General features: G+C 41.9%; 1 protein-coding gene across 1 annotated transcript in view; it reads left to right on the top strand.

The window, feature by feature from the left end:
- The window catches only part of TMC2 (transmembrane channel like 2), an 87677-nt gene that overhangs the window by 27478 nt on the left and 37356 nt on the right, over window positions 1-22843 (top strand). Inside the window, 6 exon segments of the mRNA XM_036826531.1 lie at window positions 5353-5443; window positions 10161-10242; window positions 10646-10752; window positions 15345-15443; window positions 18420-18562; window positions 20740-20887. Of these exon segments, the coding sequence (XP_036682426.1) occupies window positions 5353-5443; window positions 10161-10242; window positions 10646-10752; window positions 15345-15443; window positions 18420-18562; window positions 20740-20887 (670 nt within the window).

Here is a 22843-nt window from a genome sequence, read left to right on the forward strand (position 1 = left end):
AGGTAGACAGATAGATAACAGATAGATGGATGGCAGATAGAGATAGACATATAGTAATACCTAGAGCAACTACTGAAAAGGCTATACAAATCGATATACTCGAAAACACTGTAGGTAAAACAACATGGAATCCTAAAAAATATTCAAGAAGACAGGGAAAAAGGAAAGCAGAAATGAAAAACATAACAAACAGAAAACAAGAAATAAAATGACGTGTTTAAACTGTAACATATAAATAATTACATTACATGTTAGTGGTCTAAATACATCAATTAAAAGACAGAGATTGGCAGACTGGATTTAAAAGATGACCCAGGGCTTCCCTGGTGGCGCAGTGTTAAGAATCCTCCTGCCAATGCAGGGGACAAGGGTTCGGGCCCTGATCTGGGAAGATCCCACATGCCACAGAGCAACTAAGCCCATGTGCCACAACTACTGAGCCTGTGCTCTAGAGCCTGTGAGCCATAACTGCTGAGCCCACATGCCACAACTACTGAGCCTGTGCTCTAGAGCCTGTGAGCCATAACTGCTGAGCCCACATGCCACAACTACTGAGCCTGTGCTCTAGAGCCTGCGAGCCATAACTACTGAGCCCGCGTGCCACAACTACCGAAGCTCGCATGCCTAGAGCCCCTGCTCCACAACAAGAGAAGCCGCTGCAATGAGTAGCCCACACACCACAACAAAGAGTAGCCCCCACTCGCCGCAACTAGAGAAAGCCCACGCACAGCAACGAAGACCCAACACAGCCAAAAACAAAAATAAATAAAATAAATAAATTTATTTAAATAAATTAATTAATTTAAAAAAATAAAAGATGACCCAACTACATGCAGTCTATAAGAAACTCACTTTAAATATATCATATGTTGAGAGTAAAGGGTGGAAGAAAATATACCATGCAAACGTTAACCAAAAGATAGCAGGAGAAGCTATGTAAATATCAGACAAAGTCAATTTCAGAGTAAAGAAAATTACCAAGGACATAGAGAGACACTACATAATGATAAAAGGGTCAATCCACCAAGCAAACAGGACAATCCTAAATGTATATGCACCAAAGAGATCAGTGGTTTGGATTCTACAGAGTATTAATTTTCCAGTGCTACGTAATAAATTACCCCAAAACTTAGTAGTTTAAAACAATAATAAACACTTATTATCTTCTGTTGGTCAGAAATTCCAAAGCAGCTTAGCTGGGCAGTTCTGACTTGGAGTCTCTCATAAGGTTGAGTCAAGGTGTTGGTCAGGGCTTCAGGCTTCATATGACTGGGGCTGGTGAATCCACTTCCAAGGTTGCTCACACAAATGGATGACAAGTTGGTTCTGTTTGTTAGTAAGGGCCTCAGTTTCTCTCCATACAGGCCTCTCCACAGGCTGCTTGAGTGTCCTCATAACATGGCAGCTGGCTTCCCCCAGAAGAGGGGGATTTCAAGGGGGAAGTCACAATACCTTTTATGTCCTAGTCTCAGAAGTCATAAACTGTCACTTCTACCACTTTCTATTCATTGGAAGCACATCGCTAAGTCTGCCCTGCATTCAAGTGGAGGAGAATTCAATTCTTTTTTTTTGGTTGCGCCACTTGGCTTGTGGGATCTTAGTTCCCCGACCAGGTATTGAACCCAGGCCCTCAGCAGGGAACACGCAGAGTCCTAACCACTGAACAGCCAGGGAATTCCGCAGTTCTACATTTTAAAGGGAGGAATGTCAAATAAGTTGCTGACATAGTTTAAAACCACCACATATGGGAAGCCAGGCATGCTTGGTTAAACTCAACTGCCCTTAAATTGATTCAGTGACACCTCTAGAACAGATGCCATCACCTGGCTCTTCTGAATTTCCACTTAGAGTGAGCTCAGCCTCTGTTTGATCTTTGTCTCCACAACTGAAAAATAAAAACTGCTTCGGGACAGAGGGAAACACCAAACCAACACAGCCCAGATCACCTTCAACCTCTGACCACCTCCAACCTCTAGCCACCTCGCTTTGGCCACCTGTATTCCCTACCTTTGTCTGGTTGTCTTCTGGATTTCAGGCTGGCTGATACATTCTCCCAACGTTCTGCATGGGACAGCAAAGCTCTGTGAGGATGCCATCAAATGCAGGCTGCCCTGTGTCTATTTATACCTCTGCATCTCAAAATTAAGTGTAATTTTGAATCTGATCTCCTTCACCAGGGGGTAGTTTTTGGAGGTATGTAGTCTCTCTGAGAGATGCTTTGGATCAACTTCAGAGTATTCTCATTGTGGAAGGCTGCATTGCTGAGCCCCTTGTCCAGACCCCTGGGGAGCAGAAGTCTCCTCACAGCAGCATCCTGGGCTAGGAAAGAATCCTATCAGCTGCCCACTCCAGGAGCTGCTGTTTCCCCAGAAGGAGAAGGGTGACTGCCTGATAAATGAAATTGCTGTCCTTACATGGCATGCATCCACGCGTTTAAGTCTCATAACATTGTCCCCATTTCTAGATGAGAACTGACACCCTGAGAGGCACAGAATCCTGCCTGGCTCTCTCTGGCACTAAAGCCACACAATACTCCCCTTCTCTCCCAGCAGTAATTGCTGGCCACCCTGACTGTGTCTTCCAAACTGTTATTTGGGCCCCTTTATCGACAAGGAGGGTCTTTCTAGGGCAATGTGAGGGGCTGCTGAAGTGCTGTCTGTGGATGGCTGCCCAGGAAAGCCTTGCCTCAATGGCTTCCTTCTCTCCTGAGTGTTGGAGGGACCTGAGGGGTTGCTAATCACCTGCCAAAAGTGACCTTGAGATCCAGGCCCCTAGAAGTTTCCACAAAGCAAAGGATCTCTCTTCTTTTGCCTTTTTACTTCATTTACCACACACCATCTGGTTTGAGGAAGAGGAGAGATGAGCTTGAAGGAAGTTCCCCATTTGGAAGGAGGGGACAAGGAGGGGACAGAAGCACCCTACAGAAGTAAGATTTGCAGAACTGTTCGGGGAAAAAAAAGAAGAAGTAAGTAAGATTTGCAGGGAATTAATTCCCTGGCGGTCCAGTGGTTAGGCCTCCACACTTTCACTGCCGAGGGTGCGGGTTCAATCCCTGGTTGGGGAACTAAGATCCCGCAAGCCATGTGGCACAGCCAAAAAAAAAAGTAAGATGTGCAAAACTGTTGGAGGGGAGGGGAAGAAGTAAGATTTGCAACAGTTGGGACGTGCAGTGCAAGAGCCAGTATTTCCATAAACCAACTACTATCTCTAGTAAGAAGAACACTGATCACGTATGACATGTTTAAAGGGGTTTGCTGTAAAAATGTTAGTTGTGATTATTTATATACTTTCAGTGGATCCAAAAAAGCTTGCTGTGTCCATCATAACTGTTAGATCAGTTGTTCTTTTTGCAGTGAATGGTCCTCAGAATTTGCACCCAGCGTTGGGCAGGGCCCTCTTGTTCTCCTAAGGGCTCTCTGGGCATCTGGACACAGTCTGGACATTGAGAAGAGAAGCATTTGGTGCCAGGCTCAATGGCTCAGGCATAAGAGCTGGCCCTTACTTTTTTTTTTTTTTTTTTAATTTATTTTTGGCTGTGTTGGGTCTTCGTTTCTGTGCGAGGGCTTTCTCCAGTTGCGGCAAGCGGGGGCCACCCTTCATCGCAGTGCGCGGGCCTCTCACCATCGCGGCCTCTCCCGTTGCGGAGCACAGGCTCCAGACGCGCAGGCTCAGTAGTTGTGGCTCACGGGCCTAGCCGCTCCGCGGCATGTGGGATCTTCCCGGACCGGGGCACGAACCCGTGTCCCCTGCATTGGCAGACAGATTCCTAACCACTGCGCCGCCAGGGAAGCCCTACTTTTGAGAATTTTTATCAGAAGTCTTCAAATCTTAAAAGTTGTCACATTTAAATTCACAAACCTCAAATGCTTAGCAGTCTCTACCCACTCATAAGATATAGGAAGAGGACAAAAATATGAATTTCATGAAAGCATTCTTTGGTGTCTTGGAGTCGTTGGTAGTCACAGATAACTCACTGCCAGAATGAGTGCTGCCTAGGAGGAAAACAGGGGCTGACCCCACAAAGGAGTCTTAATCCCATACAATCCAGCTTTTGACCCTGGACTCAGAAGCTAGACAGTTGGCCTTATTAACATTAGGACATCATTGAGACATCCTAATAAAACCAACCTTGGGGTTAACCCCAGGTTAGAATGTAACTTTGACAGTTGTCAACTACCTGCGTTTGCACTTTGGAGGTGGTGTAGGTTGTTTTGCCAGCAGGGGGCGCTGTAACAACAGCAGCCAGACACACAGGACCCAATGTCTTCTTCCACCCACCCTGAGAAGGACTTCATTCTTCATCTACTTGTGTGGGTTTATCCAGTGGTTCCTGATAAACTGTTTCTGTGGGGGGATGGATGGGGGAACCCTGATTTGGAGCATTTGCTGAATCCCATAGTCTAAATACTCCCACCATGGCCGATTTCAAGCTACCAATAGTTTAATAATTTGTTGGCCAAGTTCCAGAATATTTAACAATCGGTTCTCAGAAGCCAGCCCTCACCAGCTCCAGCACACCACCCAGAATATTTAACAGACAAACCCATCTATGTGTTTCTCGTGCAGTCTTCCTTGGATGTTCACTCACTCATCCAGCGTTCATGCACTCCACAAATACCTACTGACTGCTGTACTGGTTTTTTTATTGCTGCTCTAACAAATTACTACAAGCTTAATAGTTTAAGACAATACTCATTTATTAGCTCACACAATTCTGTTGGTCAGAAGTCCAGCATGGTGTGGCTGGATTCTCTGCTCAGGGTTTCACCAGGTTAAAATCAAGGTATCAGCAGGGCTGTGGTTCCCTCCCACCTGGGACTTGAGGTCCTCTTCCAGGTTCCCTGACTTTTGATAGAAATTCATTTTCTTCTCTTGCTTTCCAATGTGGCATCCTCCAGAAGGGCCCCAGCAACAGAGGGTGGAGAATTCTCTTCTAATTTCTCTGATTTCCGCTTTTGCTGCATCTCTCTCTGACTCTTCTGCCTTCCTCTTCTTTTTCTAAGGGCTCACATGATTACACTGGGCCCTTCCAGATATCCAAGGTAATCTCCCTGGTTTCAAGTCAGTAATCTTAATTACATCTGCAGAATCCTTTGTGCCATTCACCAAGGGGCAAAGGTCATGGGAGCCAAAATTCTGCCTACTGGTGCCTACCATGTTCCAATCACTATTCTTGGCATTTGGGAAACTTCAGTGGAAAAAACAGACAAAATGCCCTGCCTTCGTGGAACTTGCATTCTAACTAGGGATATAAAACACTTAAGGCTTTCAGCCACATATACACCCTCATAGTTCAGATTTCTTTTGCTTGGGTGTTAATTGAATTTCTGCCTTTTTCCCCCCGCTAACCAGGGAGGCCCAAGAATTTGTGGAGAAGTATGAAGGAGCCTTGGGAAAGGGGAAAGGCAAGCGACTCTACGCCTATAGGATGCTGATGGCTAAGGTGTGTGGTGCAGAGGCCGCAAACCTGTGGGAGGACTTGCTCAACTCCTGAATCTCGGTGACCATCACAGTGCCTGCCCAGCTGCACCATTTGTGTCCACCTCCCCCAGAATCCTGAGCGTGAGGTCCAGTCAACCATTCCAATTTATCCAGGAATGGAAACCAACCGTATCCTGTCCATTTCTCTCTACTTATCTCTGAGGGCTTCAGTATACTTGAGACTTGTTTCCTCTCCAGTGAAGAACTAAACTCACAGAATTAATGATGTTGAATCCACTGGGATCTTATTTTCCAAACCCCCAAATCAAGACTTTGATTTGGTGGAGACCCAGAGGGCCATGGTGTAATCAGGGTCATACAGAAGGATAACAGTAGTGTTGACGGGGCATTGGGGGCAGCTCTGGTTTATTGAGTTATGCCATAACCTGAGCTTCTGATTCAGGCTAGGGTAATGATCTCTAATTGGATATTTAATGTGGAACTTATGGAAGTATCCTTCCTTTACCTACTGATCTGAAAAACTATCATTTTCATTCACTTAATTCTTATATAAGGCCTTTTGTTTTGTTTGTATATAATGCATTTTGTTTTGTTTTGTTTGCATTCTTTTTTTCCACATGCATTTTTAAAATCACTTTGCCAAGTTCCAGTATAGCCCATTGAGATTTTGATTGGAAATTTTTTTAAATCCTTGATTTAATTTGGGAAGACTTATCTGTACAATATTTAGTCTTTACATCTAAGAATACCGTATACTTCTCGAACCTTATTTTTATATCCTTCAGCAAAGTTTGTCATTTTCTTCATATAGATCTTTTCCATGTCATATGTTATTTCTACAAAATTTATGTTTTGGTTGCTTTTGTGAATGGAATCATTTTTCCATTTATTTAATAACTAGAGATTCCTGTCTGGTTCCCCTATTGTACTCCCTTATTAGTTCTAATCATTTTCATCTGATTGTGTATGTAAAGGTGTTCTTCTTGGGTTCTTCTAAATCATTCTTGTTCTAAAGTGTGGGTTAGCAATCCTAGAATAGTTTCAATTGATGTTGATGATAATAGGTCTCTTTGCTTTTCCATTACTTTAATGAAAATGGCTCTACTGTTTCACACTAAGTTGATGGGAGTTGTTGCCTTGAAATAGATTTTCTTTCTCACAATAAGAAATTATCCTTCTATTTCTAGTTTAATGACTTCCATTTTATTGGAAATAGATGTTAGATTTTATTAAATACCTTTCCCTTCTGTTCATAAACTTACTTTTATCAGGCACATCTGATTTTTCAAGTATTTTATTTACAATTTTTACATAAATTTTCATAAGATTGATTTGAATTTATGTGTGTACATACATGCACACACACTATCTTGGCATATTTTAATATTAGGGGTGCACTTGCTTTATAATATTAAACGAATAGCATCACCTCCTTTTTATGCTGTAAATCAGTTTGTAGAGCATGATTTTCATTTTTTTGGAAATTTGAAAGATGACACCCTTAAAACTGTACAGATCAGGAAGCATTTTATAGAATATCTTGATAATTTTTTTTTTTTTTTTTTTTAGAAATTCACGTTCTTTTATTTATTTTATTTATTTATTTATGACTGTGTTGAGTCTTCGTTTCTGTGCGAGGGCTTTCTCTAGTTGCGGCAAGTGGGGACCACTCTTCATCGCGGTGCGCGGGCCTCTCACCATCGCGGCCTCTCTTGTTGCGGAGCACAGGCTCCAGACGCGCAGGCTCAGTAATTGTGGCTCACGGGCCCAGTTGCTCCGTGGCATGTGGGATCTTCCCAGACCAGGGCTCGAACCCGTGTCCCCTGCATTGGCAGGCAGATTCTCAACCACTGCGCCACCAGGGAAGCCCTTGATAATTTTTTAATGTTTTTCCAATTGGTGTAGTCAAGTTTTAACTTTTTCTTGGGGCCATTTTGATATTTTAAATTCTTCCCCAAACTTGATCATTTCATTAAGATTTTCATATGTATTAACAGAAAGCTTCATATAGGTAGTCCCATAATTACATTTTACATATGTTGAGTTTTAATCTTTTTTATTCCTAATTTTATTTTTTCTTCCTTTTCAGTTATAGTTGCCTGACAACTATCTATGGGTTATTTATTAATTTTATCTAAAAACCATTTACCACTTAACAACTGCACACTCAGAACTTTTTTCCCAACTAAGGAATGTGTTCTTCAAATATACCTGATAAATGGTCTATTCAATCGTGTTTCTATTCTAACAGTTCTAGCTTCTTTGTTAGCAGAAGGATGGCTGCCAACTCTCCATTCTTTGTATTTACTTTCCTTCATGGTTTTTAATTCTTTGCTTTCTCTCTCTTTGCATTCTCAAAACTTTCTCAGGTTTATTCTCAATATCATTGGATCAATTTTCTTCCGTCTCAAAGTGTAATGTTCATTTTCATTTTATTACTGAACTTTTAGCAACCTTGTAATCAATCCTTCCATACTTCACCTGTAACTTTTTTTTTTCCTCCCCCCGCCACGCCATGCAGCTTGCAGGATCTTAGTTCCCCGACCAAATGCGGAGTCCTAACCACTGGACCGCCAGGGATTTCCCCTTCCGTATTCTTTTTTAACTCTCTAAGTGCTAACCTGTACTCTAGAAGCCATATTTTTTTGTATCCTACTAAGAATATTGAGCCATCTCTCAAAATTTAATTATGTATCCTGGAGGAAATGCTTTCCAAAAATTTCAAAGAATGACATCACTTCTTCCTTGTTTTGCCGTACTATTTCTCAGGCATCACTGGTTGTTTTTATTTATTCAGATCCAGATTTCATCCATGGACAGGATGTGCCTGTGTCTTGTTCAACCACTGTTTGAAATCTTTTTTCCTATATACAGCTGACTAGCAAGATGACACGCACAGCTAGTAACCCAGTCTGAGGACGGCAGCTACCATCTCACACAGCTCTGAGGAAGGGAGTTGGGGTCTTCTCCCGCACACGCCCAAGCTCAGTTTTCTGATTCTCTAAACCAATGAAGGAAAGAGCTTCAATGCAGAGCTTCTCCCAGGCCCCTCTCTGCCTCTGCCCCCTGCCCCCAGGCATCACCTTTTCAGGCCAAGATGCCCACAGCCTTGAGGGGCTGTCAGGTGGTTGCCAAGTGACCAACTGGCAGGCTATGTCTCCAGGGGCCTCACTTGACAACATTCATTACTCCATTGGTCCTCAGCCTTGCAAGGCTATATTTTATACTGATTTTATCAGCACCCTGACAGGGGATCTGTCTCTCGGGGGAGGACTCACATTAATAAAGCTTATGAGACTGATATATAAAACCAGATACCGGATTACTAATCTACAAGGAGGAATAACTGGTGCAAGAACTGAAAAATTTGAAGTCCACATTAACAGTGCCTTTTATTTTTGGTAGTACAGTTAGTTATATGGGAAACTAAGCCATAATCCCAATTCCAATCTATTAATTTGCAATGAAAAAAATTACTGCCATAGAAATCAAAATATTCACAGCCCAGGTGATGGGCAAATGTTTTCCTTATAGACAGACCTAGATAAAAAGCCAAATAAGTCAAGGATGGTTTTTGAGCACAGAATCAGAACTAGGGAAGGGAGAGGAAGCAATGGGGTTGGGGTGTCCATGCCCACCATCTGCCATTCCCCACATCCCTTCCTGTCTTCGGGAGATCTTTGCCGTTATTATCAACCTGTCTTTTGCTTATGAACCCCTCTTCTCCTTGGCATCTGTGACCATTTCCCTCTTCTGACAGGTGGTTTCCTTCCTTATACAGTAATTATCCAATCATGATATAGTCAAGGGCTTCAGGTTTGGAAGCTCGTCTGATTCCTTCAGATAAAATTTCCCTTTTATCCTTTAGCGAATTTACAAAGGAAAATCTCATTTCCTTCATGAATAAGTTCTTTTGAGACCGTTGTAATAATAGAAACTGATCTCAGGATTTTCTCCTTACTTCCTCTTTGCCTGCTGTTTTCTATGAGGTGTTTTTTTTTTTTTCATTCCAAATGGATTTATTTCCAGGTGGTGGGGATGTTGGAGAGAAGCCCCTTGAAGAGTTGACAAATTTTCACGCAGCCAGAAGACAGACAGCTATTCAAGTTTCTGATTGGTACAAAGTGTCGGAGCTGGAATAGACCATAGAAAGGGGCATAATGCCTTCCTAACTACTTTTAGGAAAAAAAAAAAAAAGACAGGCTGCTGTTTCACTAGGAGAAGAATGGGAAACCATGGGCTGAGATCTCTTTACCACTTCCACAAGCCTTGTAGTTTAGCAACAGTTCCTATCAGATTAAGTCACTTGGCTGTCTGCCAAATGTAGGTATGAGAGTTGTGAGATTTCTTTTTTCCATTGAATTTTTGGTTTAAGATGAAGGAAGTTGTATCAGAGTTTGCTAAGCCAATTTGATTCCCCAAATCAGAAATTATACACAGACTTTCTAAGTTCATATGTAAAGTGTCCAAACCTGAAATTTTATCAGCACTATAGACAAATGCAAAGTATTGTGTTGCCCTTGCTTCTCTCTGACTCACACCTGACTTTGGAAAGTGAAGATGTGCGCATCCACCTCTGACAGCCTAGGCTCAACAGCTCCAACATGGCAGCCTCACCCACGTGTCAACATGTCAACATCCACATGCACCTCCATCCTCCCCTCCAGGCCCCAAGGCAACATGTTAATGAACTGAGGGTGTTGCCTGTTTAATTTCAGAAATGGGTCAAGTTTAAAAGAGACTTTGATAATTTCAAGACTCAATGTATTCCCTGGGAAATGAAGATCAAGGACATTGAAAGTGAGTATTTTGGTGTCACTGTTTTTAGTTCGTTTGCTGAAGGGCGTTCTTGACTAACTGATTAGGTTATGTTATAGGTTCTGTTGTACTAGAAAAAAGATGAAAGCAGAAACTAACACACCATTGTAAAGCAATTATACTCCAATAAAGATGTTAAAAAAAAAAAAAAGAAAAGAAAAAAGGTGAACTTTGGACTAGTCAGACCAAAATTTAAAATGTGCTTCTTCACTTCCTGATTGTAGGAACTTAGGCACATCGGTTAAGCCCTTTTATTTATCTAGAAAAAAAAAGGGATGTATATTCCACAGACTGACATGAAAATTGAATCTATCACACACATAAAGTCCTCCTTTATGATAATGTCCTTCTGCAACACTTACATCCACCATCTTTCTCTCCTCAGGTCACTTTGGTTCTTCAGTGGCATCATATTTCATCTTTCTCCGATGGATGTATGGAGTTAACCTCGTCCTTTTTGGCTTAATATTTGGTCTAGTCATAATCCCAGAGGTAAGAAAAGAACTGCTTACAACTTCAGATAGTGTTGAGGCTTATCATGACAGCCATCTTCATTTATATAAATCAAATACTCTGTTTTACAAAGAATCCGTCATTCATTTTAAATTCTGTGCTCACATCATTTGCCCAGATAGCCGAGTACAAAGAATGGAACCAAAATATTTCCATTTCTGAATTAACAGGTGGACCCTACATTCTTCTACCTTTCCTTTTACTTTAAAATTAGTGGAGAATTAATATCTCAGTGAGGTTTTTTCTCTTTCACCTTGAAAAAAAAAGAGATAGAATGCATTATATAATTTATTACCCCAAAGAAACCCTGCATTTGAATAGCACTCCTTACTGTTCTCCCAGATACAATCTTATTATGGGTGTAGGCAGATCCTTACCTATAGCTTAGTAATTGAGAGACAAAAAAGGAACAAGTGACCTGTACAAATTTACGCAGTAAATTTGTAGTGAATGAGATTCCAGGTTTGCGGAGTGTTGGCCTGGGGCCTTTTCCAGGGCTGCCTGTGGTCCATTAGAGCTTAGCACAGTAATTGCTACAGTCCTGCCTGAACCATTTGGTGCTTGTGCTGGGTACACAAGTGAATTTACCTTTACAGCTTACAGGGTAATGGTATTTATGCATTTAGTATTTTTTCCTTTCAGGTTTATTAATTGGCTCTATGATAGGTTACTGATTCCTACTTTATTACAAATGATTCCATGAGAATATTAGAGTCAACTCTATCTGTAGTCACATCTTTGGGAAACTTTCCTGAACATCTATTTTTCACAAAATTAAAAGACTTCCATGGAATGTGAATTAAATCAGATTAGTTAGAAGAAGTTGAGGGCTTATTATAATAGTACTTGGTAGCAAAGGAGTGTTATATTATTGATAAAACCATTGAATTCTTTTCTACATTACCCAAAGAGTGTACTTACAATTTTGTTTATGTCATTAACTAACCTTTATACTCTTTTATGTGCACACCTGGAAATCAAGGATTATGAGTCAGTCCACTTTGTCCTATATATATGTTCTTAAGCCATTGTCACTCTCCAATACAGAGATAAGGATTTTATTTTATTTTATTAAATGATTCCATATTAACATTTTTTTAAATTTTTATTTATTTTTGGCTGTGTTGGGTCTTCGTTGCTGGGCGCGGGCTTTCTCTAGTTGCAGCGAGCAGGGGCTACTCTTCGTTGCGGTGCGCGGGCTTCTCATTGTGGTGGCTTCTCTTGTTGTGGAGCACGGGCTGTAGGCACGCGGGCTTCAGTAGTTGCAGCACGCAGGCCCTAGAGTGCATGGGCTTCAGTAGTTGCAGGCTGTGGGCTCAGTAGTTGTGGTGCACAGGGTCTAGGGTGCGCGATCTTCAGTAGTTGTGGCTTGCGGGCTCTACAGCGCAGGCTCAGTAGTTGTGGTGCATGGGCTTAGTTGCTCCACTGCATGTAGGATCTTCCCGGATCAGGGATTGAACCTGTGTCCCCTGCACCGGCAGGCGGATTCTTAACCACTGCACCACCAGGGAAGTCCCCAGAGATAAGGATTTTAAACCTTCTGGCAAATGTGTACAAATGCTCTTGAAACAAATCTGGTTCTCCCCAGTATTATCAGAAGTTAAATAGAAGTTTTACTTCTCCCCTCCATAACCAAGGAGGAGAGAGTTTTCCCCAGTAGTCACTGGGGAAATTTACTCTCACAGACTCTTTACTTTCTTCCTGGGAGTTTTTGATTCCAAATGGATTTATTTCCATGAGAAGAGATTACATTTAAATGCTGTAGGCATATAAGACATCACTAGAATTTTGCTATACAGTGTTCCAGAAAGGCAGTGTTTTGGGGAAGGTGAATAATTTTAAAAACACTGAGGGTTTTTTTTTCTCAAAGAAAACATTACATTTTATATAATTTATATATATTGATATAATTTGTAAATATTTCCTATCAAGGGGACATTTGTTTGAAACAATGAAAATTTAGTGATTGGTGCATTCCAATGAAGCAGCCAAGACCTGAACTGTCCAGGAAAGGACACCTTGATTTGATTGGCAGGTGTTTGGGAAGCTGTCTTGGAGTAGGATGGGAGAAAGAAGAGAAAGAGAGAGACAGGGAAAGAGTAGAACAGACAAGACTTGATGATAGGTTGGATAACAGCAGTTGAGAATGTGGGGTATCCCAAGATGCCCTCTTAATTAGGATAGTGGGAAATTGGCTTCGTGGGAATCTGACACATCCAAATTCACTGCAGGTAGAGTAGAGGAGATGACCTGTTGTTCAAGGACACGGCTAACTTCAGGGCCCAAAGGTTTTAAGCCTAAACCTAATGATCAGATATTCCTTTGGCTCATGGCTGTTTTAAGGCTAACCACAGTGACTCAGAGGGTGTAGGAATAAGAATGTCAGAAGTGCTCAAATGTTAGACAACTCTAACAGAATTTTTCCTCATACTCATCTTCTTTTGCCACAAATCCTTGATACATTTCAATGGAATCAAACTGCTCTGAATGCTTGAGTGAATCTTGTTCAGCTTTAATGACAACTGCCTGCAGATCCCAGAATGCCTTCATGGTCCCAGGAGAGCCCTCAATTATGCTGCAGGAGCTCGCTATCAAGGCCTTGCTACATGATGAGCTCATGTATTTCTTGTCTTAACACGGGCTGCATATGAAAATCACTTGGGGAGTTTTTTTTAAATACGAAGTCCAATCAATTGAATCTGAATCTCTGAGAATGTGGCTCTGGCATCCCTATATTAAAAGCTCCTATGGTAGGCAGGCATCTGAGATTGCCCCCAGTGATCCTCCTCTCCTGGTAGCATGCCTTTGTATAATCAATCCCCTCCACCTGAGTAAAGCCTAGACCTTGTGGCTTGCTTTTAACAAATAGAATATAACCAAAGTGACAGGCTGTCACTTACATGATTAGGTTATAAACGACTGTGACTTCCATCTGGCATTTTCTCTTGGTTCCCTTCTTGGCTCACATGCTTTGATGAAGCAACCTGCCAGACTGGAGAGGCCCACTGGCACGGAACTGATTGTGGCTTTGGACAAGAGACAGCAAGGAACTGAGGCCCTCAGTCCAACAGCCCAAGAGGAACTAAATCTTGCCAACAACCAAGGGAGTGCATCTGGAATCAGATCCTGCCCCACCAGGCCTTCAGATGAGACCAAAGCCCTGGCAGACACCTTGACTGAAGCCTGTGAAAGACCCTGAAGCAAAGGACCCAGCTAAGCCCAACCCAGGTTCCTGACCTGCAGAAACGAGGAGATAGTTTTAGGATAATTTGATATACAAAAATAGATGACAAATACAGCTCCCCAAGTTATCCTAATATGCAGCCAGGGTGTACATTGCTAGTGTACATTAATTAATTTAATTAAATAATTCTTTAAAATATCTTGTAAGTTCTGCTCTAGGGTTCACATAGGCAGCACTCAGTAAGCCTCATATTGGTACTTCCTCTAAAAATAACTATTAAAACTTTCAGATATATGGAAAGGTATAAAGAATGAGCCCATTTGCCTGCCACTAAGTTTAAAAATAAAAAATTACACACACACTAGAGTCCTCCATCTACTTCTCCCCAATTATGTTACCCACATAACTCTCACAAGTGATCACTCTCCTGAACTTTCCATTTCAACTTAACATTTTAAAATGTATTGGCTTAAAGTTAAATAACATAGTTTCTTGTTTTTTAAAATCACTCATGTATCTGAAGTTATATTCCCTTCTGCATGATAGTGTAATTTTTTCCTCATTTACATTGAAGGTTTGTCTCTTTTAGTTATTTTATTAAAGAAACAACTTTGGCTTTGTTTATTCTCTGACATGTCGCATCCCGCAGTTAGGGATCCCGCATGCTGCAACTATAAGATCCCACACGTGGCAATGAAGATCCCGCATGCCACAGCTAACACCCAGAGCAGCCAAATAAATAAATATTTTAAAAAATATATATGACTGAATAAACAGGAGGGCACATTTGTGGAAGGGAAAACTTACTATCATAAAAAAGATCAATCTTTCCTAAATCAATATGTAAATTTAATACAATCCTTATTTTTTAAATAATTAAGGATGTGAATCAAGTCATATATATAAAAGGGTATTAATAACAGAATTATGTACACATGAAGAACTAGTAATACTCTAATTAGTCCAACAGTAGGGGATGTTGTAAGTAAGTTTATGGTACATACATGTGATTAGATATTTTAAAGTCATTTTATTTTGAGAAATACCATACACCATAGGGAATTGGTCATAAAATAATATTAAGCTAGATAATCAAGCTAAAACATATATAAAACTCAGAAACTTTGAAAGGAAATACATGAATATCTAACAGTCATTATCTTTAGGATGTGAAGGTGACAGGTAATTTTTTAAACACTCTTCTATACTTTTTCACATTTTCTACAATGAGTATGTAATACTTTTAAAATCAGGAAAGTGATTAATGTTATTTAAAGGAAAAAAATGGATGTTCCTGCTCTGAGAAGAGATTTAACCCACTATGTGCACATCTCCGTGTGTTTGTATCTTCTCCACGTGTAATTGTGTCATTCTGTCCCAACACAAGGTGCTGATGGGCATGCCCTATGGAAGTATACCCAGAAAGACGGTGCCTCGGGCTGAGGAAGAAAAAGCCATGGATTTTTCCGTCCTTTGGGATTTTGAGGTACCATTGCCAACATGCCAATGCACTTCCATTTTGTGATTGTGGATAAGTGTGAAGTGTTTAATTATTGGAAAGCCAGTGCTTTAACCAAATGGGATCCTAGCACTGTGCAAAATGAGCTAGCCAACCATGTCTTCCTAGGTCCCCTTCGTGGGTCCTTTTATCACACACTCCGATAAACGTGACCTCCCCATGAGGCCACAGCTCCCCGCATTCTGCCAGATCTATGTAAGGTGATATTACAGGATGGTTTTATCTCAGCATAACCACAGTAAGACCCCAGGGCTATTGCCAGTCCAGCCTTTCCCCAAGCTTCACATGACATCTTCAACTGAATATCCTACCTGCTTCTCAAATCCAACAACTATCCACCCAAACCTACATCACTTTTTCCCATCTCCTTTATTGGAACCACCGTTCACCCAGTCATTCAAGTCTGAAACCTGAAAGTCATCCCACATTTCCTCTCCTCACCACCACCCCTCACATCCAATCAATCACTAAATCTGAGCCTATCTACTAAACGTTTCTTGAACCAGTCTCCTTTTCTCCATCCCTCGCACCTCTCCTCGAACCTCACTGTACCAGGACCACCGTCAGAATCTTCTACCTCTCCTCCCTGCCTTGGCTTGTCTCCTCAAATCTCCATTCCCTCTGCTGCCAGGTGACCTTTCTAAAATGTAAACCTGACCCTGTCACTCCCCACCTCCAATATTCCTTTATTCCCACTCCCAGATGGAATAAAGCCCAGTGTTCTGAACTGGGTTTACAAAAGAATTGTTCATGACCTGGCTGCCTTCTACCTCTCCAGTCCCAGTCCCATGTCTGTCTAAGACCTCACACTTTATGCCCCAACATTATCAACTTTCAGGGAAGTCCAGTGCCTCCCTGCCTTTGCTCACGATCCTCTGCCTGGAACATCCCTCCCTCTTTTTGGAATCCTCATACCCCCGTGCCTCTGGGGGCCTTGGTCTGCAGCTCCAAGGAGATCCAGAGGCAGGAGGCCTGGCTGTGGTGGTTCAAGCAACACATCTTGCTGCTGCCATCCTGCACTCTCATAGTCAGATTCAAGACCCCTCAGAAATGTGTGAAAATGAGCTGGAGTATTTTTCTAAGTCATTTGGAACAGGAGTGTTCCAAATAACTACTATACCACTAAGAATTACATACTACTACCACTACATGCTACTACTAAGAATTTCCTTTATTCTTTATTTCACCCAAGGACCCCTGTTGAAATGTCCTATCCACTCAAAACCAACAATCTATTCAGCAATAATCCCATGTTGTACTTGTTATTGTTGCCAAGGATAAATTTTTATTTTTCAAGTAAAAATTAAAATTTTGGAAAACTTATATCCATCACCATGACAGTGGCAGTTTCTCAGTAGTTAAATACTTTTCTGGTGAGATCAATGGAGATATTAACAGTGTGGGTTTTTTTTTATATTGTATAAGAAATGTGTCAACATTTGGCATACGTTCATAACTCAGTGAGCCATTACTTTCCAGATGACCAATACATGATGTTACAAAATCATGTGTGAGTAAAAGATCCCACATCTTGATAGTAAAAGGTAGAGCAATAGAGTTTTAAAAACTATATTTTGAGATAATTTTAGACTTACAGAACAGTTGCATAAATAGTACAGAGAGTTCCCATATACCCTTCACCCATTCACCTTATGATAACATCTCATATACCCATAGAACAATTATCAAAACTAAGAAATTAATCTTGATACAATATTATTAACTAAAATATAGTATTTATTTGGATTTCACCAGTTTTTCCACTAATGCTCTTTTTCTATCCCAGGACCCAACTCACAATCTCACATTGATTTAATTGTCACATCTCCTTACTCTCCTCCAATCTGTGACTGTTCTCTGTCTTTCAGTGACCTTGACACTTTTGAATAGTGCTGGTCAGTTGTTTGCCCCTGAATTTGGGTTTGTCTGATTTTCTCTCGTGATTGTATTAAGGTTATGAATTGTTGGGGAGGTAACGTGCCTTTCTCAGAGTGTCAAATCAGGGTTACATTATGTTGACCACTTGGTTAAAGTGATATCTGCCAGAATTCTCTGCTGTAAAGTTAGTATTTTTCCCTTTTTAATTACTTAGTATTTGGGGGAGAGCAATGGATCTTAAGGTATGAAAAAGTTCATTATGTGATTCATATTCCACATTGCAACTAACCTTTAAGAAATAACTATTTAGTTATTGGGTTGAGGTATGATATCATAGAAGAAATAGCCACAAGTATATGAAAAAAAACTATTAAAATTTGGCTCCCCTGTCCAACTACATATCTTTGTGAGGTCAGAATAATCCCCTGTTTTATATTCAGCAAAGACATAAAAGAAGTGCTAAAATTATAAGTTAATTTTACACCTAAATTATTATACCTAAAAAGTGCGCTAATTACACCTAAAGCCAATTATACCAAAAAACAAAACCAAAATGAAACTCGAAGCTCAGGTTAGATTGTGAGCCTTATCACATAGTTTTCTTTAGAAGTTTTGAAATACTGAGAAAGTTCACGGACTCCCTTCTAGTTCCAGAGTGTTAAATTAAGACCCTGGGCACGGGGTGGGGAGTGGAGGGAGAATTTGGAGCCGTGTGTGCATGTGCACACAGATGCACACACAGACACAGACACAGACACACACACACACACCTTATCCCTAATTTGTCCCGAATGTTAACAACACTCTCCTCCCCGTGCTGTGTCTCTGTGCACTCTGTATAATGGAGAAATAGACAGGAGAAAGAAGAGGGCAGATGTGGAGACGGGCATAGACTCTGGAGCAACTGGGGGAGTGAAGGGAAGAACAGGAACATCGAGAACCCTTCCTTCCTCCCCTCCGGCTCCCATCACACTCCTGAGAAAGATACCCCAGGTCGATGGAATCGTCCGATGACTGTCACGTTGAGCTTACAAACCCAGAGCATTTGGCTTTGCTGCCCCACAGGGCTACATCAAGTATTCCGCTCTCTTCTACGGCTACTACAACAACCAGAGGACCATCGGGTGGCTGAGGTACAGGTTACCCATGGCTTACTTCATGGTGGGGGTCAGCGTGTTCGGCTACAGCCTGATGATCATCATTAGATCGTAAGTATGACCGTCTCATTTACAGGCTTTTAATTTTCTTTCCACAAACACCCCACTCCTGTGGCCACACTGTGCCTACTTACCTTCTTGTTGGGGATTTAGAGAGAAAACAAGGAAACAAATAAAGCAAATGCAGATTGTCATATGGGGTATAAAAGACACAGACAGGGTAATGTGGGAAGTTCTGGGAAATGGGATAGACAGTCCTTTACAGGAGGCTGGGCACAGCACTTTAGACAAAGCAAGAGCATGTGCAAAGGCCCTGAGGCAGCAAATATCCTACTGAGTCCCCAAAACTGTCAAAAAAAACAGTGTGGCTTGAAAGGGAACATGGTACCCATTAAGGAAAGGCTGAAGAAATTTGCAAGGTCTGTTTTTGTTTTCCCCAGAGCCCAGCTTCCTCAGAAAAACCCTCTGCTTCTCTGTCTAGCTGGCATGTGAGAACTGAGCTGGTGCCTACAAAGATACAATGAGGCTAAATCAGTGTACATGGCAGTGAGTAACCTTGGTGTCCTCTCCAGCCCCAACTCTACTTGTCTCTGTGGTCAGAAATGGCTTTTTAATATGTCTGTGCCTCTTAATTCATGTTCTCTGAAGAAAAACTTTGGCCCAGCCCACAAACTGCCTTCTTCTAAGTCAGAGGACCCCAGTCAGCACAGGCTGTGCAGGGTGGGGACACAGTCTGTGCACAGACCTGACCACCAGGCCCACTCACCCTTCAGCAGAGCCACAAGAGAAGAACAGGGCCGCTGTGTGTGCACAAGAAACAGAGTGCCCTTGAAGCCCGGCTAGAACCCCCGGAAAGCGATGGGCGGGCCCAGCTGGGTTTTCTATCTCATCATCTTAGGGGAAAATGCTGCTGTTTACAAGAGCCTGCCTGGCACAAGACAGTGACCACTAGGTGACATGTGGCTGCCCAGCTCTATCAAACAAAAGGAAAAAAAAAACAAGGAGACAGGAGAGACAGGCTTGGTTTTATTCTTAGCCTTCACATTGCTATGTTTTTCCCTGCCAAATTTAAGGATATGGAATGTTTCTCTGTTGAACCAAAAAATTAACTAAGGCAACCAGGCCCCTGGAACAGCAAATCCCAAAAGCCAACAGGTCAGATAGAGTCAGAGAGGGGCAACCCCACCCCCCGTTGTGTCTGATGGAGCCCCTGCCTGGGATTCCATGGTTCCCACGGGACTGATCTCCAGGAAGCACAAAGAGAGTGATACCAACCAGGGTTCTTGGCTTCCTTAATCAATAGAAATTGACTAGAGGCCAGATGAGCAATTCAGGCAAGGCTTTACTGGGGCCGCTGCTACAGCAGCTGGGGAGCAAGAACAAACAGCACGTTCCCTTGCTTGCTCACTGACCGGGGGAAAGCTTGTTTCTTATATGGGGTGAAGGTAGGGGCATGTCCAGGGGTCAGGCCAGAGGTGTGGCTTAGGTGTTCTGCCCATCCCTTAGGTGGTGTGTGCAGGCATGCTCAGTACCCTGCTTTTGCTCCTGGCTCTTCAGAAATGGCAGTTGGGATTTTTTTTTTTTTTTGTCTTTTTGTATCTTTTGCGTACAGAATTTGCCCCAACTGTGCATGCACACAGTTATTTTTAGTCCCATATAGTTTCTTTATATTTTGTAGCTCAAGGAGAGGTGTGTCCAGCACTGCAGCAAAGGGTCCCAGGTCCCAGGCCTGTCTCAAGAGGATGAGGACAGGTAGGATGAAATAGGGGGCTATCAAGGCAGGTCCAAGGTACTTTCCTCCGAGCTTGCTTAAGAAAAAGATGTGCGTATTATCTGGTTGTAGCACTAACTGCCTCAGGGCTTATTGAATTTTACATCAGAAATATATGATTTTTATCCAAAAAAACAGATGAATTAGAAGGGGATATTCTCTGTGAGAATGAAGAGTTCTAAAACATTTGCAGGTGACTCAAGCCACAAGAAATCAGACGTCAGGGTAGAAAACATGGTTAGTGTTTTCTGTACCCTGCAGACTCCTTGTTACACAGTTGACACCATGTGCGCACGCAGGGGACTCTGAATTTGGGGGGAAGGTGCTCTGGCTGTCGGTAGCCAGATTCAAATCCATCTTGGCTCTTTCCCTTCACTGGATGTCTGCCACCTGTTTCCCTTGGGCTGACACAGTAGACACGGGGGCAGACATAACAACAGCAGTGTGCACCCTACAGGATGGCCGGCAACACCCAGGGCAGCACGAACGACGGGGAGAGCGATAACTTCACATTCAGCTTCAAGATGTTCACCAGCTGGGACTACCTGATCGGGAATTCAGAGACAGCCGACAACAAATACGCCTCCATCACCATCAGCTTCAAGGTAGTCCCTTCAGGGCCATTCCCACTTCCCGGGGGAACTTTGGGTCCCTCCTGTCATTGGGAGACTTCTCCCAGCTGGGGCATGGGAAATAAGATCCCCGATTAATTTGTGGTAAGAGCTTTACCAGAAGTGGGAGCCTAGCTCTCAAGCCTTCAAGAAAGAATGCTCATGGCTGGTACCCACCATCTGTTTCTTAACATGGCAGAGAATCATGGAGTTGGTCCCTGGTTCTGCCTCTTTCCTCGTAGAACTGCTTTCTGCTGGAGGAAGTGAAAGGACACACTTGGGGCAGCCGTTCTCAACGTTTACACATATTTGTATGATCTAAGGAGCATTAAATATCTTCTGGGCCCCACCCCCAGAGATTCTGGTGTAATTGGTCTGGGGTGGGGTCCTGGCATTGGTTTTTTGAAAACTCCCCCAAGAACACCCACAAAGAGTTGAGAACCCTGGTTTGGGGGTGTGGGAATAAAGGAATCAATTAAGTGTACAACTCCACACTTAATTATCTTATTAATTTGTTCACAAGAGAGATATGAGGTGGCCTACAGAATATAGAACGAAAGCAAGCCTGAGGGTGAGCAGATGAATGAAGGCAGAAGCACTGCACATCTCACTTTTCCCTCCATGACTGTAAAAACCATTCAAAGTTCTTTTTTATTTATTTATTTAGTTAGTTAGTTAGTTATTTTTAACATCTTTATTGGAGTATAATTGCTTTACAGTGGTGTGTTAGTTTCTGCTGTATAACAAAGTGAATCAGCTATATATATACATATATCCCCATATCTCTTCCCTCTTGCATCTCCCTCCCTCCCACCCTCCCTATCCCACCCCTCCAGGTGGTCACAAAGCACCGAGCTGATCTTGTGCTATGTGGCTGCTTCCCACTAGCTGTCTATTTTACATTTGGTAGTGTATGTATGTCCATGCCACTCTCTCACTTCGTCTCAGCGTACCCTTCCCACTCTCCGTGTCCTCAAGTCCATTCTCTACGTCTGCGTCTTTATTCCTGTCCTGCCCCTAGGTTCATTAGAACCTTTTTTTTTTTTTTAGATTCCATGTATATGTGTTAACATACGGTATTTGTTTTTCTCCTTGTGACTTATTTCACTCTGTATGACAGACTCTAGGTCCATCCACCTCACTACAAATAGAGCTCTTTTTTTTTTACTTGAAGTATATTTGATTTACAATGTTGTGTTAGTTTCTGTTGTATAGCAAAGTGATTCAGTTATACATATATATTCATTTTCATATCCTTTTCCTCTATAGGTTACTACAAGATATTGAATATAGTTCCCTGTCCCAGTAGGACCTTGTTGTTTGTCTATTTTGTATATAGTAGTTTGTATCTGCTAATCCCAAACTCCTAATTTATCCCCCCCTTTCTCCTTTAGTAACCATAAGTTTGTTTCCTATGTCTATGAGTCTGTTTTGTTTTGTAAATAAGTTCATTTGTAGCATATTTTAGATACCACATATAAGTGATATCATATGGTATTTGTCTTTTTCTTTCTGACTTACCTCACTTAGTATGATGAGCTCTAGGTCCATCCATTATTTCATTCTTTTTTATGGCTGGGTAATATTCCATTGTGTGTGTGTGTGTGTGTGTGTGTGTGTGTGTGTGTGTGTGTGTGTGTGTGTGTGTGTGTACGCCACATCTTCTTTATCCATTCCTCTGTCAATGGACCCTTAGGTTGCTTCCATGTCTTGGTGCTTATAAATAGTGTTGCAATGAACATTGGGGGTGCATGTATCTTTTCAAATTAGAATTTTTGTCTTTTCCAGATATATGCCCAGGAGTGGGATTGCTGGATCATGTGGTAACTCTATTTTTAGTTTTACTATTCTCCACAGTGGCTGCAGTTCCCACCAACAGCATAGGAGGGTTCCCTTTTCTCCACACCCTCTCCAGCATTTATTATTTGTAGACCTTTTAATGATGGCCAT

This window comes from Balaenoptera musculus, chromosome 15 (genome assembly GCF_009873245.2).
Source record: "Balaenoptera musculus isolate JJ_BM4_2016_0621 chromosome 15, mBalMus1.pri.v3, whole genome shotgun sequence".
Taxonomy (NCBI): Eukaryota; Metazoa; Chordata; class Mammalia; order Artiodactyla; family Balaenopteridae; genus Balaenoptera; species Balaenoptera musculus.